Source organism: Peromyscus maniculatus, chromosome 13 (assembly GCF_049852395.1).
Source record: "Peromyscus maniculatus bairdii isolate BWxNUB_F1_BW_parent chromosome 13, HU_Pman_BW_mat_3.1, whole genome shotgun sequence".
Lineage (NCBI taxonomy): Eukaryota > Metazoa > Chordata > Mammalia > Rodentia > Cricetidae > Peromyscus > Peromyscus maniculatus.
This window is the reverse complement of record NC_134864.1, coordinates 53,936,664-53,954,146: the sequence shown is the minus strand read 5'-3', so window position 1 is coordinate 53,954,146 and position 17,483 is coordinate 53,936,664. Positions and strand designations below refer to the sequence as shown.

Here is a 17,483-nt window from a genome sequence, read left to right as displayed (position 1 = left end):
CTGTGCTATTAAAGTTGGTTAAGTCCTATATAGCAGCCATGTTGAATTTTTAATTTTCTTATTTTTTTTTTAGTATTATTGATGGTAGTTATTGGTTTATTCTCTAAGAGAATCTCCTGATATTTAATGCATATCATATTTATGATTAAGCTTAAATAAAAATCAGAGCGAGTTTTTAATTCTTTCATAAAACTTTTGGCATAAAAGATTGCTTTCTCCAAAACATTCCAGTACTTATAGATACATATTTCATTTTCATTATTTGCCGTAAATTTTTTTATAGAAATAGATATGTCTGTTTAAAGATGATATGTACATACCACTTCCATTTCAGTACAGAATTCGGAAACTAAGCAAACAGTTATTTAAGCTACGTATTATTATACTAACAGTATTTAAGACTAATAAGTTCAAGTATAGTTTTGAAGGAAATTAAAGCATTATATAATTTCTAGTTGCAGACTCCCTCCCCTCCTCTTGAGATTGTCCATTCTTTTTTAAAAGCATGTGTAAAGTTTGTTCCCCCCCGCAGAACATTTAATATAATAAGTGAATGAGCTTCATTCTTCTTGACATATGGCTTCTCTTCTGTTAAGTAACTTTTTCTTGCAGATTATAGTTTTTCAACAACCCATCTGATAGGAAGAGGAATGTAATGCATGTTATTATTTCTTCAGGTTTTCAGAACAAAGGTTTCCATGTGAACAAAATCCTGAGTACATTTGTTAATTTCTTGCTATTCCCTTTGGTAGGTATTTCAGGGGCGGTTGGATTGTTTGGCTGTATCAACCATTCAGGCTTTGACAGCAGTGATGAAGAATTCTCCAGCTGCTAAGGTGAGAAATGGATCTTTAAGCTGTAAAAGATTGCAGTTTCAGAGAACCAACTTCAAGACCACACACAGGGTTTGCAAAGAAATCCACGATGTCGGCGAAAACTAAACATTTCTGTCTGAGGGGTAGGAAAGGAACACATGAATTCTTATAGTAACTTCCTTTATTGTTCCATGTTGACAATCTCTCTTCTCTTTGTCTTGTACAACTGTATATACCCAACAGAAAGCTTTAGTCAATATAAAAGTTACATTTGAGCGTCATATTATATTCTTGAGTAAATGATAAGCAGAGCCATTCTGGTTTTTTTTTTTTTTTTTTTTTTTTTTTTTTTTTGTTTTGTTTGTTTTGTTTTGTTTTTTGAGACAGGGTTTCTCTGTGTATCTTTGTGCCTTTCCTGGATCTCACTCTGTAGACCAGGCTGGCCTCGAACTCACAGAGATCCGCCTGCCTCTGCCTCCCAAGTGCTGGGATTAAAGGCGTGCGCCACCACTGCCCGGCTGCAGCAGAGCCATTCTGATCTATACATGAATACATCTGTCAGCTCCCTAATTAATGGGGCAGCTGCAGCTGTGAAGGAATGTCCACCTGCTTTGTTATCCACTAAGGAGATAGCCTATAAAAGGGGTTATAAAATTAAACTTTTGGCAGTCTAGAAAATAGAGAAATTGTGTATTATATTTTGTATTTCTAACTAATAAACATTCCAAACTAACATTTAAAAGTATCGGTTTTAGCCGGGCGGTGGTGGTGCACGCCTTTAATCCCAGCACTCGGGAGGCAGAGCCAGGTGGATCTCTGTGAGTTGGAGGCCAGCCTGGGCTACCAAGTGAGTTCCAGGAAAGGCGCAAAGCTACACAGAGAAACCCTGTCTCGAAAAACCAAAAAAAAAAAAAAAAAAGTATCGGTTTTGCCAGGCATTGGTGGCACATGCCTTTAATCCCAGTACTTGGTAGGTAGAGGCAAGTGGATCTCTGTGCATTTGAGGTGAGCCTGGTGTACAGTTCCAGGACAGGCACCAAAACTACACAGAGAAATCCTGTCTTGAAAAACCATAAAAAAAGAAAGTAAAAAAATGTATCGGTTTCTCTTGGACTTGATTGCTGTGCTGGTGGGAAAGTGCAGATTGCAGTAACCGTAGCAATGAGAGGAGCAGCTGTCAGCCAGCATCCCTGGTGTGCAGGCTGTAAATCGAAGGTGGGGGCTCTTCCCGAGGGACAGTGACATAGAAAGTGTCCCAAATCTTAAGATATATTCTCCTATTCTGCATACAGCCCCAAATTACAAGGAAGGAAACTTGTAACTCCTTTTCAAGGCTATGAAGTTAGATTATCCTCTGTAACCCTGGCTAATTATGAAAACTTTTTCTGTGGTTTATTTAATTGGGCAATAGCTGTTTCTCTCTGGACTTTTGTTAATTGCTTCCCTGACACATACATTTCAGGGCCTAACATAAACAGTTAGCTGAACCTTGAGTCTTGTATCATAAAACTGAGGTTAGAAGTTGGTGCAGAAAGTTAATTGCTGAGGAATTTGTGCAGGGAGTCAATCATTGGTCTTATGTTGTCAGCCAGACTTTAACAAAAGAGATGCTGGCACCAAAGTTGCTTTGTGCTAAATAACCTTGGTTCAACAAATCAGACACCTGGCAACTATGTCCTTGTGCATTTTCTGGAAAGGTTTATCTTATAATGAGTTAGCAAGATACCTTTCAAGGTACCTGGTCTAATCTGAGTTTACTTTGAGGCTTTAAATCAGCTAATTGTGTAAAGGCTCTTTGTAGCTGAGAATATTGTTATTTTCCTATGTCAACCTAAGCTATGATATGAAACAGGCTTCTAAGTTCCTCACAGTTTTTGTAGGACAAAGTCTTAGTTATGAAAGCATATTTTATTCACCAAAATTATACAGTATAAGAAGGAATCATTTTCCTGTCAATCCACAGAAATAAATGTGCACAATATATTCATGGAGAGAAGACCCTATAATCCAGGCTGTGGGAGAAGACCCCATAGCTGTTTTAAGGCAGAATTGTGGTAGCATATAAGAGAATTACAAATAATGCTATGAACATTGTTGAGCATGTGTCCTTGTGGTAAGATTGAGCATTCCTTGGGTATATGCCCAAGAGTGGTATAGCTGGGTCTTGAGGGAGATTGATTCCCAATTTTCTTTCTTTCTTTCTTTCTTTCTTTCTTTCTTTCTTTCTTTCTTTCTTTCTTTCTTTCTTTCTTTCTTTCTTTCTTTCTTTCTTTCTTTCTTTCTTTCTTTCTCTCTCTCTCTCTCTCTCTCTCTCTCTCTCTCTCTCTCTCTCTCTCTTTCTTTCTTTCGTTTTTCGAGACAGGGTTTCTCTTTGTAGCTTTGTGCCTTTCCTGGAACTCGCTTTGTAGACCAGGCTGGCCTCGAACTCACAGAGATCTGCCTGTCTCTGCCTCCCCGAGTGCTGGGACTAAAGGCATGCATCACCATCACCCGGCTGATTCCCAATTTTCTAAGCAAGTGCCATATTGCTTTCCAAAGTGGCTGTAAAGTTTGCATTCCCACCAACAGTGGAGGAGTGTTCCCCTTGTTCCACATCCTCTCCAACAAAAGCTGTCTTCAGTGTTTTTGATCTTAGCCATTCTGACGGGTGTAAGATGGTATCTCAGAGTTGTTTTGATTTGCATTTCCCTGATGATTAAGGATGTTGAGTAATCCCTTAAATGTCTTTCAGCCATTTGAGCTTCTTCTGGTGAGAATTCTCTGTTTAGCTCTATAACCCATTTTTTAATTGGACTGTTGGTTGTTTTGATGTCTAATTTTTTGAGTTCTTTATATATTCTGGATATTAGCCCTCTGTCAGATGTGGGGTTGGTGAAGATCTTTTCCCATTCTGTAGGCTGTCGTTTTGTCTTGTTGACCATGTCCTTTGCCCTACAAAAGCTTCTCAGTTTCAAGAGGTCCCATTTATTAATTATTTCTCTCAGTGTCTGTGCTACTGGTGTTATATTTAGGAAGTGATTTCCAGTGCCAGTGCATTCAAGACTACTTCCTACTTTCTCTTCTATCAGATTCAGAGTAACTGGATTTATGTTGAGGTCTTTGATCCACTTGGACTTAAGTTTTGTGCACAGTGACAGATATGGATCTATTTGCAGCTTTCTACATGTTGACATCCTATTTAGGAGGCCCCCAGGCAGTGGGACCTGGACCTGTCCTTAGTGCATGAACTGGCTTTTTGGAACCTAGGGCCTATGCTGAGACATTTTGCTTAGCCTTGGTGTAGGGAGGAGGGGACTGGACCTGCCTCAACTGAATCTACCAGGCTGGGCTGACTCCCCAGGGGAGACCTTGCCTTGGAGGAGGTGCGAATGGGGGGAGGATTGTGGAGCAAGGCTGGGGGGTGGGAGGAGGGAGGACCATGGCTGATGTGTAAAATTAAATATAAAAGAGAATTCCAGACAGAAACAAACCGTATCAGAGTCGGCGGCCTCTTGAGCCTCACTTGACGAGCTTCTTCCATCAGAGTTATTTGTCTGGTGGGTTGACCTTAGGAATATCAGTTGTCATCTGCTGTGTATTTTTTATGGCTCTTGGCATTAAAAATATGTTTGCTTTATTAATTTGTGATGTATAAATCCCAAAGTGATGTGTGTAAGTGTATAAAACACATGGCATAACACCTGTAATGAAGTAGTTTATAAAATAACTCACCTTATAATTTGCTGATAATTTTATAGACAAACTCCTTATGGATACTCCAGGATTTTAAAAGATATTGATGACTTCACGTGGTAGTACATACCTTTAATTCCAGCACTCAGATGGCTCTCTGTGAGTTTGGGGCCAGCCTGTTATACATAGCCAGTTCCAGGCTAACTAGAGCTACATAGATTATCTCCCAAAAAAAAAAAAAAAAAATTCCATTGATGACCCAGCTGCACACTAATAACTGTTGAAAACAGCCTTGCTGGCATTAGAGGAGTCCTAATACTGCTGGTGTTGAAAGTGCATGTATGGTTATTGAGCTTAAATAATTAATTGTCCTGACATAACTTTTTATTAATAAAATCATCAGATTTGCTATTTAGTTAGTTTATAACTATCCAGATATGAGTATATTTCAAATGTTATCACCTTGTTAGTATGGGGCTTGTTTTCCAGATGTGTATGGCTATAGGGTTCTGTTTCATTTCTATGGCTCCTTGACCTCGGGGTTTTATGTTTGTTCTTTCTCTCTCTCTCACTCCCTCTCTCTCTCTCTCTCTCTTTAGATTTATTTATTTGTTTTCATGTGCACTCCTGTTTTGCCTGCATGTATGTCTGTATGATGGTGTCAGATCTCTGGAACTGGAATTACTAATGGCGGTGAGCTGCCATGTGGGTGCTGGGAATTGAAGCCCAGTCCTCTGGGATTGCAGTCAGTGCTCTTAACTACTGAATTATCCTTCAGCTCTTTATGTCAGTTCTTCTCCACTGTCTGTGACAGTAATTTTGTCTGATTATGATCATATACTGATAGGTAGCTCACTGAGTGGTGCTGAGTATTGTGAGATATTGTGTAATGTGCCAGGCATATGGTTAAGTACATGATACATGTTGGTGCCATGATCACCACCCTAACTTCTGACCTTCACCCTTGAAGTACTGTATGCTCCACTTCTCTGCTATCAGGAATGTTCCTTGAAATACTATAATCTGTGGTTAGGTTTATTTCACACTTCATGGTCTGACTTCTGATTTTACTTGCTATTTAATAATAGGGTTTTATTGTTTGTTTGTAAGGGAAATCTCTTCAAGTACTCGGAAATTCACTTATTAGTAAAACAGATTGCTAGTGTTGTTTCTGAAATTCAAAACTTAAAGGCTTTTTAAGTCATTTGAAAGGTGTTTTTTAAATTTTTACTGTCGGGGCTGGAGAGATGGCTCAGAGGTTAAGAGCACTGACTGTTCTTCCAGAGGTCCTGAGTTCAATTCCCAGCAACCACATGGTGGCTCACAACCATCTGTAGTGAGATCTGGTGCCCTCTTCTGGCCTGCAGTCATACATGCTGTATACATAATAAATAAATAAATAAATCTTAAAAAAAATAAATAAATTTTTACTGTCATGCCTTTCATTGTTTAAAATTTAAAAGGTTATGTAACAGGAAGGGCTCTAGCTCAGTGGCAGAGTATATACTTAATATGTTTAGGGCCTGACCTTCCCTCCCTAAGCAAGAGGTTTTATGACCAAGTACCTCTAGGTATGACTCTCTTCTTATCCTTGGCACACAGCACAGCTAACTCCTTATAGAGTTAACTGGTTATACTAATTCTGTTTAAACCTTTTTATGGTTGGTGTATCTATTTTTGCCTAATTTAATGGACTACTTTCTAGGTTTTTTTTTTTTTTTTTTTTGGTTTTTCAAGACAGGGTTTCTCTGTGTAGCTTTGCGCCTTTCCTGGAACTCACTTGGTAGCCCAGGCTGGCCTCGAACTCACAGAGATCCACCTGCCTCTGCCTCCCGAGTGCTGGGATTAAAGGCGTGCGCCACCACCGCCCGGCTCTTTCTAGGTTTTTGAATGGTCTTTATATTTTACTTTTAATACTTGAGTTAAAAAGTATACATGATTTTGAGATCCCTAATGTGAACTTGATGCTCCAGATCATTTAGACACGGAGAACAGAGAGAAAATTCTTTGTACTCTTACTCTGGCCACTTCAAATTTGAGCATTATTGTAGACCTAACTCAAGGCCTCCACTGCACTACTGAGCTATATCCCTAGTCCTTGTTGTTTAAACTGGGTCCCAGTATATAGCTGAGGGTGGCCCTGAACTCAGGCCTGTCTCTACCTTCTGGGCCACCACACCAATCAGGAATCTGATCTAGTCATTCATTGTTTTTCTTTGTCCTTTCTTTTTCCTCCCTCCCTCCCTCCCTCCCTCCCTCCCTTCTTTTTTCTCTTTCTTTTTTCGAGACAGAGCTCCAGGCCAGCCAAAGCTCTATATAGTGACACCCTGTCTTAGGGGTACAGGGTGGGGGTGAGGAGAAGGGGAGGTTAAAGGAAGTATCATACAACTTCATGTGGAGGACACAGTTCTACAATAGCTGTTTCTGATTTAATCTGTTTTGCATTTTGCTGGACTTTTGTACCTTTATTATTATGACAGAAGGAACATATAGAATCTATTTTAAGATGAGCACAGCTAGGTTCAAGGGCACATGCCTGTTAGCCAGTCCCTGAGATAGGTGAGACAGAAGGATTGCAATTTTAAGGGCAGCTCAGGCCCGAGGGTGGGTGGGAGGGGATGGACATAGATGCACATAGATAATGCAAGAGAGCAAAACTGATTTCATAATCTTTTTTTTTTTTGTATTTTATTAACCAAATAGTTTAAGTAAGTTTTCAATTTAGTCATTGAAAATGTGCTTTGATATGTTGTTTCCCCTGTAGGAAGTATTTAAAGAAAGAATTGGCTATGTGCACATGTTTGAGGTGTTAGCATCTCTGGGTCAGCCATCACTAGAACTGCTTAAAGAACTTATGAATATGGTAAGTGTTCAACATTTATGATGACAAGTTCCATTGTTCCACTTTAAGAACAGTAACTAACTTTCTAATTTTGTGTGACTTTTCAGGCTGTGGAGGGTGACCATACTTCAGTTGGTATTTTGGGCATTAGTAATGTTCATCCTCTTTTGGTTCTCATCCAATGGCTTCCAGAGCTAGACTCCCATGATCTACAAATCTTCATCTCTGATTGGCTGAAAAAAATTTGTTGCATTAATAAACAGAGCCGAACTACGTGTGTGAATGCAAACATGGGAATAAGACTCATTGAAACCCTTGAATCCCATTCTTCCCTACATCGAACTTGTGCTGAGAACTTGATTGCAATTCATGGTTCCTTGGGGAGTCAGTCTGTGAGCTCCGAAGAGATCCGCCGACTACTGCGGTTGCTGAGAGTAGATGAGCCTGAGCTCATTCACCCATACACCGTTCCCGTGACTCGTGCAGTCCTGACGATGGCGCGGAAGCTCAGCCTGGAGAGTGCCCTGCAGTACTTTAATTTGTCACACAGCATGGCGGGAATCTCTGTGCCTGCCGTTCAGAAATGGCCTGGGTCTGCATTTTCCTTCACTGCTTGGTTTTGCTTAGATCAGGACCAATTAACCCTTGGCACTGCTAACAAAGGAGGAAAAAGAAAACAATTATATAGGTAATGGTACACATTGTGGAATTTAAATGGAGATTGTCACCTTGTATATGCTATGATTCTTAAGTAGGATAAAGTGTCTAAGCATCTAGTTTTTTATATTTATAACAGTTTATATAACATTTCTTCATCTTGTGGCTGTATATAGTTTAGAAGTGCTTTATTTCTTTCAAAATAATTATTCTGTATTTTATATATTTTTCTGGCTAAATTCTGAGGGTCTTTAGGAAACAATGAAAGTAGTATAAAAGTAGAGAAGAAAGAAATAATAAACTCTGTTCCATTGAAGGAGCTGTGTTCTTATGTAAGACATTCAGGCCTCAGTAGCTAATATTTTTTAATATACCGTATGATTTTTAAAACTTTCATGTATGCTTTCTGGATGTTTGGAAGAATTTAAAGAATTAAATACAAATTTTATAGTTTTGTTCTAGCTCAGAGGTTCTCAACCTATGGGTTACAACCCCTTTGGGGTTGGAAGGACCCTTTCACAGGGGCCACCTAAAACAATCAGAAAACACAGATAATTATATTTGATTCATACAGTAGCAAAATTACAGTTATGAAGTAGTAATGAAAATCATTTTATGGCTGGGGTCACTACAATATGAGGAACCGTATTAAAGGGTCACAGCATTAGGAAGGTTGAGAACCACTGTTCTAGCTTGATAATAAAATCCTACTTCCAGTGTTACTTTTTATAATTTATTAACTTTTATGCTGAAAATGGACTTAAAAAATGACCGAAATAAAGTTGGGCTGATACGTATGGCAATAGAATTAAGATCGTAGCATTGTTGATAAAGGTATTTGTGATTGTGTTATAGTTGATGATGAACTTCAGTGATGAAGAGACTGGTCAACTTGAGTTCAGAGGTTCTGATAACATATATTTCTGTTAGCTTTTTTACAGGAAGTGGAATGGGTTTTGAAGCTTTTATTACCCACTCAGGTATGTTGGTTGTGGCAGTATGCACAAAAAGAGAATATGCAACAGTTATGCTTCCTGACCACAGTTTCTGTGATTCTCTCTGGGTAAGACTTTAGGATGCACATCAAACTCTTGGTTCTGTCTTTCCTTAAGAAGTATAACAGTTTGATGCATTTCTGTGAGGAATTTTTGTGTGCTTTGCCAATATTCATTTCCAAGTTCTGTTGTAGTAAAGTTCTGTCTACAAAGATGTTAATTTATTTACCATTGACATTAAAGAAGCAGTAATTTTTTTTCTGAAACTTATGAGTCCTTGAAGATTTCCTAGATTGATTTTGACTTTCGCAGCCCCCCCCCCCCCCGCCCCCCGGGAGCTGAGGACTGAGCTCTACCACTGAGCTAAATCCCCAACTCCTGATTTTGACTTTCAATTCAAAATGAAATGTGAGCTTGTTAAGCTAATGTTGCTTACCTCAAAAATACAAAATGTTTCTCTTTGAAAAAAAAAATTAAGAATAGTTAGGGGCCAGGCATGGTAGCACACATCTTTATTCCTAGCACTCGGCAGAGGCAGGCAGATCTCTGAGTTCAAGGCCAGCCTGGTCTACAAAGTGAGTTCCAGTACAGCCAGGGCCACACAGAGAAACCCTGTCTCAAAAAACCCAAAAAAAAAACAAAAAACAAACAAACAAAAAAAAACCTATTTAGAACATTAGAAAATACAGAAGAAACATAATTTTTGTGAGTCTTTTTGTAAAGGCTTAATTGTAATACATAAGAATTTGTTACTTGTTCTGAGAGTATCATTGAGTCAGAATTTTAGCTGTCCTTAATATTTTGTTCACACAAATTATGGAGTAATAATCTGTAAGCATATGTCATTGCAAAGGCATGATGTAATTTTAGTCATTTTAATGTATGCTTTATTTCATCAGCACAACATAACCATCGTTCACATGCCTGGAAAAAGGCCCTTTGGTCAGAGTCTTGTCTATATCTATGACAATGGACAACAAAAGGTTTCTGCCCCTCTCAGATTTCCTGCCATGAATGAGGTGCGTATATGTAACTTCTTCTTTTTTTTTTTTTTTCGAGACAGGGTTTCTCTGTGTAGCTTTGCGCCTTTCCTGGGACTCACTTGGTAGACCAGGCTGGCCTCGAACTCACAGAGATCCGCCTGCCTCTGCCTCCCGAGTGCTGGGATTAAAGGCATGCACCACCACCGCCCGGCGTAACTTCTTCTTTATAGGCACAATCCTAAAAATATTTAGAAAATATATTCTGAATTTTTTCATAAAATTTTTGAACTGTATTCTATACATTAAGATACAGAAAATTGGTATTCATTTCTCTTGGATAATGTCAGACATTATGTGAAAAACCAATTCAAGAAAGAATTATAATGAAAGGCTTAGAAAAGTAGATGTAGCAAAGCCAAAGAAATAAAAAGACCATACAAAAGTGTCATTAAAAAAACAAAACCGCTCTAAGTATATAAAATATTTAAGAAAATACTATGATAGACTATCTCTGTTAAATATCTCTGTTAAATTTGAACTAGTGATGAAGTCTCTTGAAGCTTTATTCTCCATACAGGTTAATAAAGCTTTTTGAGACTGGCTAATTTAAGAAAGTCTTCTGGGACTAATAGGATGAAATAGAGTATTTATCAGTATGGTTTTCCTAATAAGTTTCTTGCTTCTCATCATGACTATTGAAGATAGCTTTTAATTAACATTATACTGTTACATAATACAACATAAATTGTGTGTGGGGGAAAAGTAATTATCTCTGTTTTAGATAATAGTAAAGCTCTTTTAACCTTTTATAAATAATACTCACCCATTAAAAAAAAGACTTACTGATTCATAAAATGTCAGTATTCTCTTGGCCAAAGATAACTTTGATATTGATGCCTTATGTATATACTTCCCTATATATATGCTATGGTCCAGTTGAAAAATTGGCTTCCACTTCTGTTTTCAATGTGTTTATTCCTTAGTTTTATATAAACTATTTCATCTCATTTTTATTTAATCTTAAATTCATTTATTTATTTTTGCATTGGTGGATCTCACACCCAAGTTTCATACATGCTAAACAAGTATTTTATCATGGAGCTACATGTCCAGCTCCTTAGTATTTCGTTTCATTGTTCAGCTTGTGTTGTTTCAGATAGGGTCTTACTCTGCAGCTCATGACACTTTTGACTTAGCCTTCACCCATGCTGGGACTTAAGTGTGTGTCACCTAACTCAGCTTTACACTGTCAACTCTAAATGTGAAGAGAGAGAGATGTGTTTAAAGTTGTATGATTTTAAATAGTCTTTGTCATTTTTGTTTAATTTTTAGCCATTTACTTCCTGTTGTATTGGTTCAGCTGGGCAAAGAACCACCACTCCTCCACCCTCTCAAATTCCAGATCCACCATTTTCCACTCCCGCTACCCCTCACCGGACATCATTTGGTGGAATATTGTCATCAGCCTCCTGGGGAGGAACAACTGAAAAATCAAAATTAGTTACCAAATTAATTTCCGCTGGAACCCAAGATAGTGAATGGGGTTGCCCCACATCCCTGGAGGGCCAGCTAGGATCTGTTATTGTATTCCACGAAGCACTGCAGCCTCCTCAGGTCAAGGCTTTATATTTAGCAGGTGAGCATGTATGTACAGTCACAGTATTTAGCATTGTCTCCCCCCCTCCCCCAGTAGTATCTAGTACATACTAAGCAAGTGGCCCAAGCACTGAGCTGTGTTACAAACTTGTGGTTTTCATTGGAACTGAAAGGAAAAGTCTGTTGTGTCCTATTCTTTTTTTGTAGGCATAGCTAAAACTAGCATTTAGGAAATATTTAAAGATTTATTTACGCATGTGTATGTGTGTGTGCACCTTTTTCATGTGCTCCATGTGTGTGCAGGTGTCCTGACAGGCCGGAGGGAATCAGACCCCCTAGAACTGGAGTTACAGGCAGTTGGGAGCTGCTTGGTAAGGGTGCTGGGAACCGAACCAGGTCCTCTGCAAGAGCAGTAAGCACTGATAACCACCGAGCCATCTCTCTAGCCCCATTTTGAGTCGTATCTAAATGTCTTAATCCTTGAAATTGCTGCCCGTGTTAGTCTCCTGGGGTTGCCATACATAGTAAATTACTGCAGACTGTGTCTTTAATCACCAGACTTTATTTTCTCACATTTCGGGGGATAAAAGTCCAAGATTAAGGTGATATAAATGTTGTTTCCTAGTGAGGCTTCTTTTTGTTTGGGGGGCCCCTTTCTTACTGTAATTTCAACTTGATCTTCCCTCAACATGTACATGGACAGAGAAAAGGCAGATCTCTACAGTGTCTCTTCCTTTTCTAATGAGGGACCCTGTCAGATTAGGACTCAATTCTTATGACATCATTTAACTTCAGTTTTCTGTTTAAAGGCTCTATTTACAATACAGTCATATTGGAAATTATGTTTTTAGAGTGAATTTTAAGGTCATTCAGTTCCATCCGTAACACTATCAGTTCTTTTGACAGATGTTAGTGAGTTGGTGAAATCGAATATAAGCCTATCTACATAAGAAATCATATAGCTAATTCCAAAATCATGAGTCTTGTTCCAGAACTTGTCATTTTTATAATTCATTTATTAATATACCTGAAGAATTTCTGAGGGCAGGACACTTAGGTAATCTTGGATAACATTGTAAATATTCTTGGTTTTTTTTTTTCTTTTGGCTATGATTTTCAGTATGATATATTAAGTACTATTGAATTCTAACATTAGAGTCTTATAGTTGTATTCTACCAGAATATTCTGAATTTAAATCTTTTAAGAGTCATGGGCATAATTCTGCAGAGTAGCTTGTTTTTCATCAAAACATCCTGCTCCGATGGCATGAGTGTTTCGAGATAATAGGACCCCAGTGTTAATGTGTGAAGATAGTTGTATCCTAGGAGTTTGATGTCTAGCTAGCCTAGCTCAAATAATGAACTTCATGTTGAATGAAAGATCTATTTAATAAAAATAAGGTGGATTTGGTTGTGGCACACACTGGAATATGCTGACTAGGCAGAGGCTAAGGAGGAGAAAGATACAGGAAGATGGCCAGCATCTTCCTTTGGCCTCATGAGCACATGTACGTGAACATATGTGTGCGTGCACAGACACACACACACACACACACACGTTTTTCTTCCATTATATGTCTAATGGAACCTTGTTTGAGCTTGCATTTCAGTTGCAAATGAAATTGAGCACTGTTACTTAGATTACTTAAACTGTTACCAATACTTTCCATTTCTCTGCTTTCTCTTCACATTGAATTTTTTCTTTTTTTTTCTTTTTTTTTTTTTTTCAAGACAGGGTTTCTCTGTGTAGCTTTGCACCTTTGCTGGAACTCACTTGGTAGCCCAGGCTGGCCTCGAACTCACAGAGATCCGCCTGGCTCTGCCTCCCAAGTGCTGGGATTAAAGGCGTGTGCCACCACTGCCCAGCTTTTGAATTTTTTCTTTAAGACAGGGTCTTATTATGTAGCCCTGGCTGGCCTTGCACTTACAGGGATCTGCTTGCTTCTGCCTTCTGAGTGCTAGGATTAAAGATGTGTACCTCCTTACCCATTATCACATTAATTTTTGATGTTTTTCTATTTTTGTATTCTTTTGAATTTATTTACAGTAAATCAATACGATTTTTGTATTTTATAATATTTCCATATGTTACAGACAGTGTTCTTTCTACAGCAGAGATTGATAATCTCCCCAAATTTTTTAGGTTTTGGAAAAGTTTATAGGTGACATAAAACTAAAGTACATGTTACACAGTGTGCTTTAGCTGTGTTATTTGAGTAACTTGAAACATCTTGATTTCAAATTTTGTTCTGGTAACACTGAACTAAGGAGACCATGTATATTCAGTGATGTATGTTGTGTGTAACTAATTTCAGGTCCAAATTGCTTAAGCCCTTGGAAGAGTCAAGACTGTGATATGGCCGACCTGCCAAGTAGCATCCTCCTTCATTACACAGCAAAGGTCAGAGTAAATGCATGGATTGTCCATGGTTAGAGCTGCTGTGAGCTTGAAGTCATTGTCTACTCCTTTTGTCCTTTCAGTGGGTAATCGAGGAGGGTCTTCAGTCCTGATTTTTAAAACATTAGGGATTTTCAAAGGAAATTGAAACAGCAAGAATTAAGGCACACTTCTCCAAGTACAGTTCAGGTGCTGTGTTGTTCTAGTGTGAATTGGACTAGTCTATGTCATTCTACTAGTGTGAATTGGACTAGTCTATGTCGTCCTACTAGTCTGAATGGGACTAGTCTATGTCATTCTACTAGTGTGAATTGGACTAGTCTATGTCGTTCTACTAGTGAATTGGACTATTCTATGTCATTCTACTAGTATGAATTGGACTAGTCTATGTCATTCTAGTGTGAATTGGACTAGTCTATGTCATTCTATTAGTGTGAATTGGACTACTCTATGTTGTTCTACTAGTGAATTGGACTAGTCCATGTCATTCTACTAGTGTGAATTGGACTAGTTTATGTCATTCTGCTAGTGTGAATTGGACTAGTTTCGGGTATTTGTTGAGTTGGTTTTAGTGGATGAAACCTTTTTAACTTGTATTTCTTTAGTTATCTGAAGAGAGAGGTGAAACAGTTGTACTTAAACTTTGATTTGGATTTTTTAAATGTGATGTTGAGTGGGGGGTTTGGTATTTTCTAAAGGACAGAAAACCTTTCCAGTATACCTGCCATGTCTAGTTGTTTTCCTTCAAAGACCCAGTTAGCAAAAGTAATTGGAACTAGCACAGATTGAAGGAAAAAAGATGTAAGGGACAACTGGAAGGAAGAAAGCAGAGAAGAGTCACAACAGCATTATTTGCCTTTATCATAGTTAGTGTTACGTTGCCACAGAAAATACTTTTATTGTGTGAGATAATATAGAACACCTTTTTCTAATTTAGCAAGCTGGTACGTGATCATACTATTTATTTGTTATAGCTGACCTAATAAACTTACTGATTTTATGTTCTGTCAGCTTTGTATTTCGATAAAGTTCAAACCTTAGAAGTTTAAAAAAAAATAGTAGTATAGTCCTATGTATTCCTTACCCAAATTAGCCAATTGTTAGCATTTTGTTGTATCTGATGACTTTTTCTCAGGTCATTTGTAAAAGCAGATTGGTATAGCTATAAAACTTGATCCCTGAATATTTACATAATTACTTACATAATTGAGTATATAATCTGTATTCAGTTTTCCCTAAAAATACTTACTTAGTACAAATTAGTTTTGATCCAGTCAAGATCCATGTACTTTATTCATAGTATGTTTGTTCACCAACCATAACAACTTAATTTCTTGGCTACTATTAGTCTTTCCTAGTCAGTCTCCAGTGTGCAGACAGATGCTGAGGAAATCATTGGATCTAATCCAAATAGTATGCTGAGTGGCATATTCTTTTGTTTGTTTTGTTTTGTGTTTTTTGTTTTTGTTAGACTGACATATTCTTGACATGTAATGGACATTGGTTTTTAGTATTATGGTTGTCACCTTTTTACAAAGTAGTTTTAAATCTGGTGTTAAGATTGTATTTTTTTGTGACTTTTTTTGTTTGTTTTTGTTTTCCAAGACAGGGTTTCTTTTTGTAGTTCTGGTTGTCCTGGAACTCACTCTGTAGACCAGGCTGACCTCAAACTCACAGAGATCTGCCTGCCTCTGCCTCCTGAGTGCTGGGACTATTGGCATGCACCACCACTGCCCAGCTTGTGACAGAAATTAAAAAATCTGTACTGTCAAAAATTAGTTACTGTCTTTTTTTCCCCCCAAGAAATGTGATTCATATGTAGGCAAATCAGTTTACTAAAGGTTTGTTTCTCTAAAATAGTGTATATAATGATGCATGTCTCTAAAGTGAAGTGAGTTCATGGAGCTCTTGCATTCTTCATATCCTTTTTTTTGGAGATTGATGAAGTGCTTTAAAAACGATGTTTTAAGAGACAAGTTCTACTTGGTGTAATCTCTTTCACCAGCTTTTTGAGCACTCTTTAAGAATAACTCAAGTATTAGTGAATGCTAGTGTGTTGAATGGTATGTTGAAGACTTTTCACTTGTCAGCTGTTTTTCATTCTTGTCCTTATTTGTAGTAGGTGTTTAGTCATCTTTTTCTTTAAAATTTGGTGTTGTCTTTGTGCCAAGAACTGAATGCAGTGATGATCTACTTTTGTTAAATGAGTACAAGTTAGTCCCTGATTTTTTTTTTATGAGACATTAATGACTTGAGATGGATTAGTAAGTAAAGAACTTTATGACTAAACATAAGGACCCTCTGATGTGTGCCTTTCACCTCAGTGGTGGAGTGTCATTGACAAGTGGAGAGATTGCTTGCTAGTAGTCTAGCTGATTGGTGAACTCTGGATTAAGTGAGAGACCCTTTCTCAAAGAAGGTAGAGAGTGATTAAAGACACCCAAGACCTGATGTCTGCCTCTGGCCTCCACAGACATAGATCTAATTGTATGCCCTCACACAGATAGATAGATAGATAGATAGATAGATAGATAGATAGATAGATAGATAGATAAGAACAGTAAAAGGCAAATGCTAGGCAAGTTATTAATTGATTTTATTATGTACTTTTAAAATAATGATTATGTACTTCTATATAATTAAAGTTATGTTTTGTTCTAATTGCACTAAGATGCTTGTATTTTTCTTTTGTTTTTAGGCTTGCAAAAATTCAATTTGCCTCGACTTGTCTACTAATTATTTGCATGGAAGATTAACAGGAAACAAAGTAGTTAATTGGGACATTAAGGTAAGTTAATAATAATATACAGTGGGCAACATAATATAATTTAAATTTATTTTTAAGTTTACTTAAACATAGCTAGAATCTTTTTTTCCTCCCAGTACTAGGAACTGGACCCAGGACATTCTGTATTCTGGGCATCTGCTTTGCCACTGAGCCACATTCCTAGGCCCTGTATGATGATGAGGGGGAGGAGGTGCATGCCTGTGTAATGCTAGAAATCTGTTGTTCTTCATTTACTGCTCTGATTGAACTGAAAGCATGCCTTCTAGGCTAAGCTGGGTCGGTGAGCTCTCAGGACCCTGGTGTCTCTGTTCCCCTGGTGCTGCAGTTTTCAGGCAGTGCTGCCCAGAGGTTTACATGGTGCTTGGGATCTGAATTCAGAGCTTCAGTTCTTATACTTGCAGAGAAAGACCTCTATACACTGAACCATCCAACCTACTCAGTGAGCTGGCCCAGCTTTTTTCTTTTACGTATCACCAGACTGAATTAATAATGGTTCTCTGTTAAAATTGTATGTAACACTAGACATGGTGGTGCATGCCTGTAATCTTAGCACTCAGGAGGCAGAAAGAATCAGATCTCTTTGAGTTTGTGTTCAGCCTTGTCTATATAGGGAGTTCCAGGCTGCCAAAGCTATTTATTGAAACTCTGTCTCCAAAATAAAACAAAACAAAAACCTAAAATGAGTGAATGAATGAATGATATTCAGATTTATATTGTGAAGGATGAATAGATACAGT

General features: G+C 37.9%; 1 protein-coding gene across 4 annotated transcripts in view; it reads left to right on the top strand.

Moving 5' to 3' along the window:
* Nbeal1 (neurobeachin like 1) overlaps positions 1–17,483 on the top strand; it is a 148,268-nt gene that overhangs the window by 59,182 nt on the left and 71,603 nt on the right. For all 4 annotated transcript variants that reach the window (XM_076550315.1, XM_076550313.1, XM_076550312.1 and 1 more), the window contains 8 exons: positions 753–836; positions 7,252–7,350; positions 7,437–8,017; positions 8,917–9,049; positions 9,881–10,000; positions 11,297–11,600; positions 13,876–13,961; positions 16,657–16,746. In XM_076550315.1, coding sequence (XP_076406430.1) covers positions 753–836; positions 7,252–7,350; positions 7,437–8,017; positions 8,917–9,049; positions 9,881–10,000; positions 11,297–11,600; positions 13,876–13,961; positions 16,657–16,746 — 1,497 coding nt within the window. The remainder of the gene's footprint in view (positions 1–752; positions 837–7,251; positions 7,351–7,436; positions 8,018–8,916; positions 9,050–9,880; positions 10,001–11,296; positions 11,601–13,875; positions 13,962–16,656; positions 16,747–17,483) is intronic.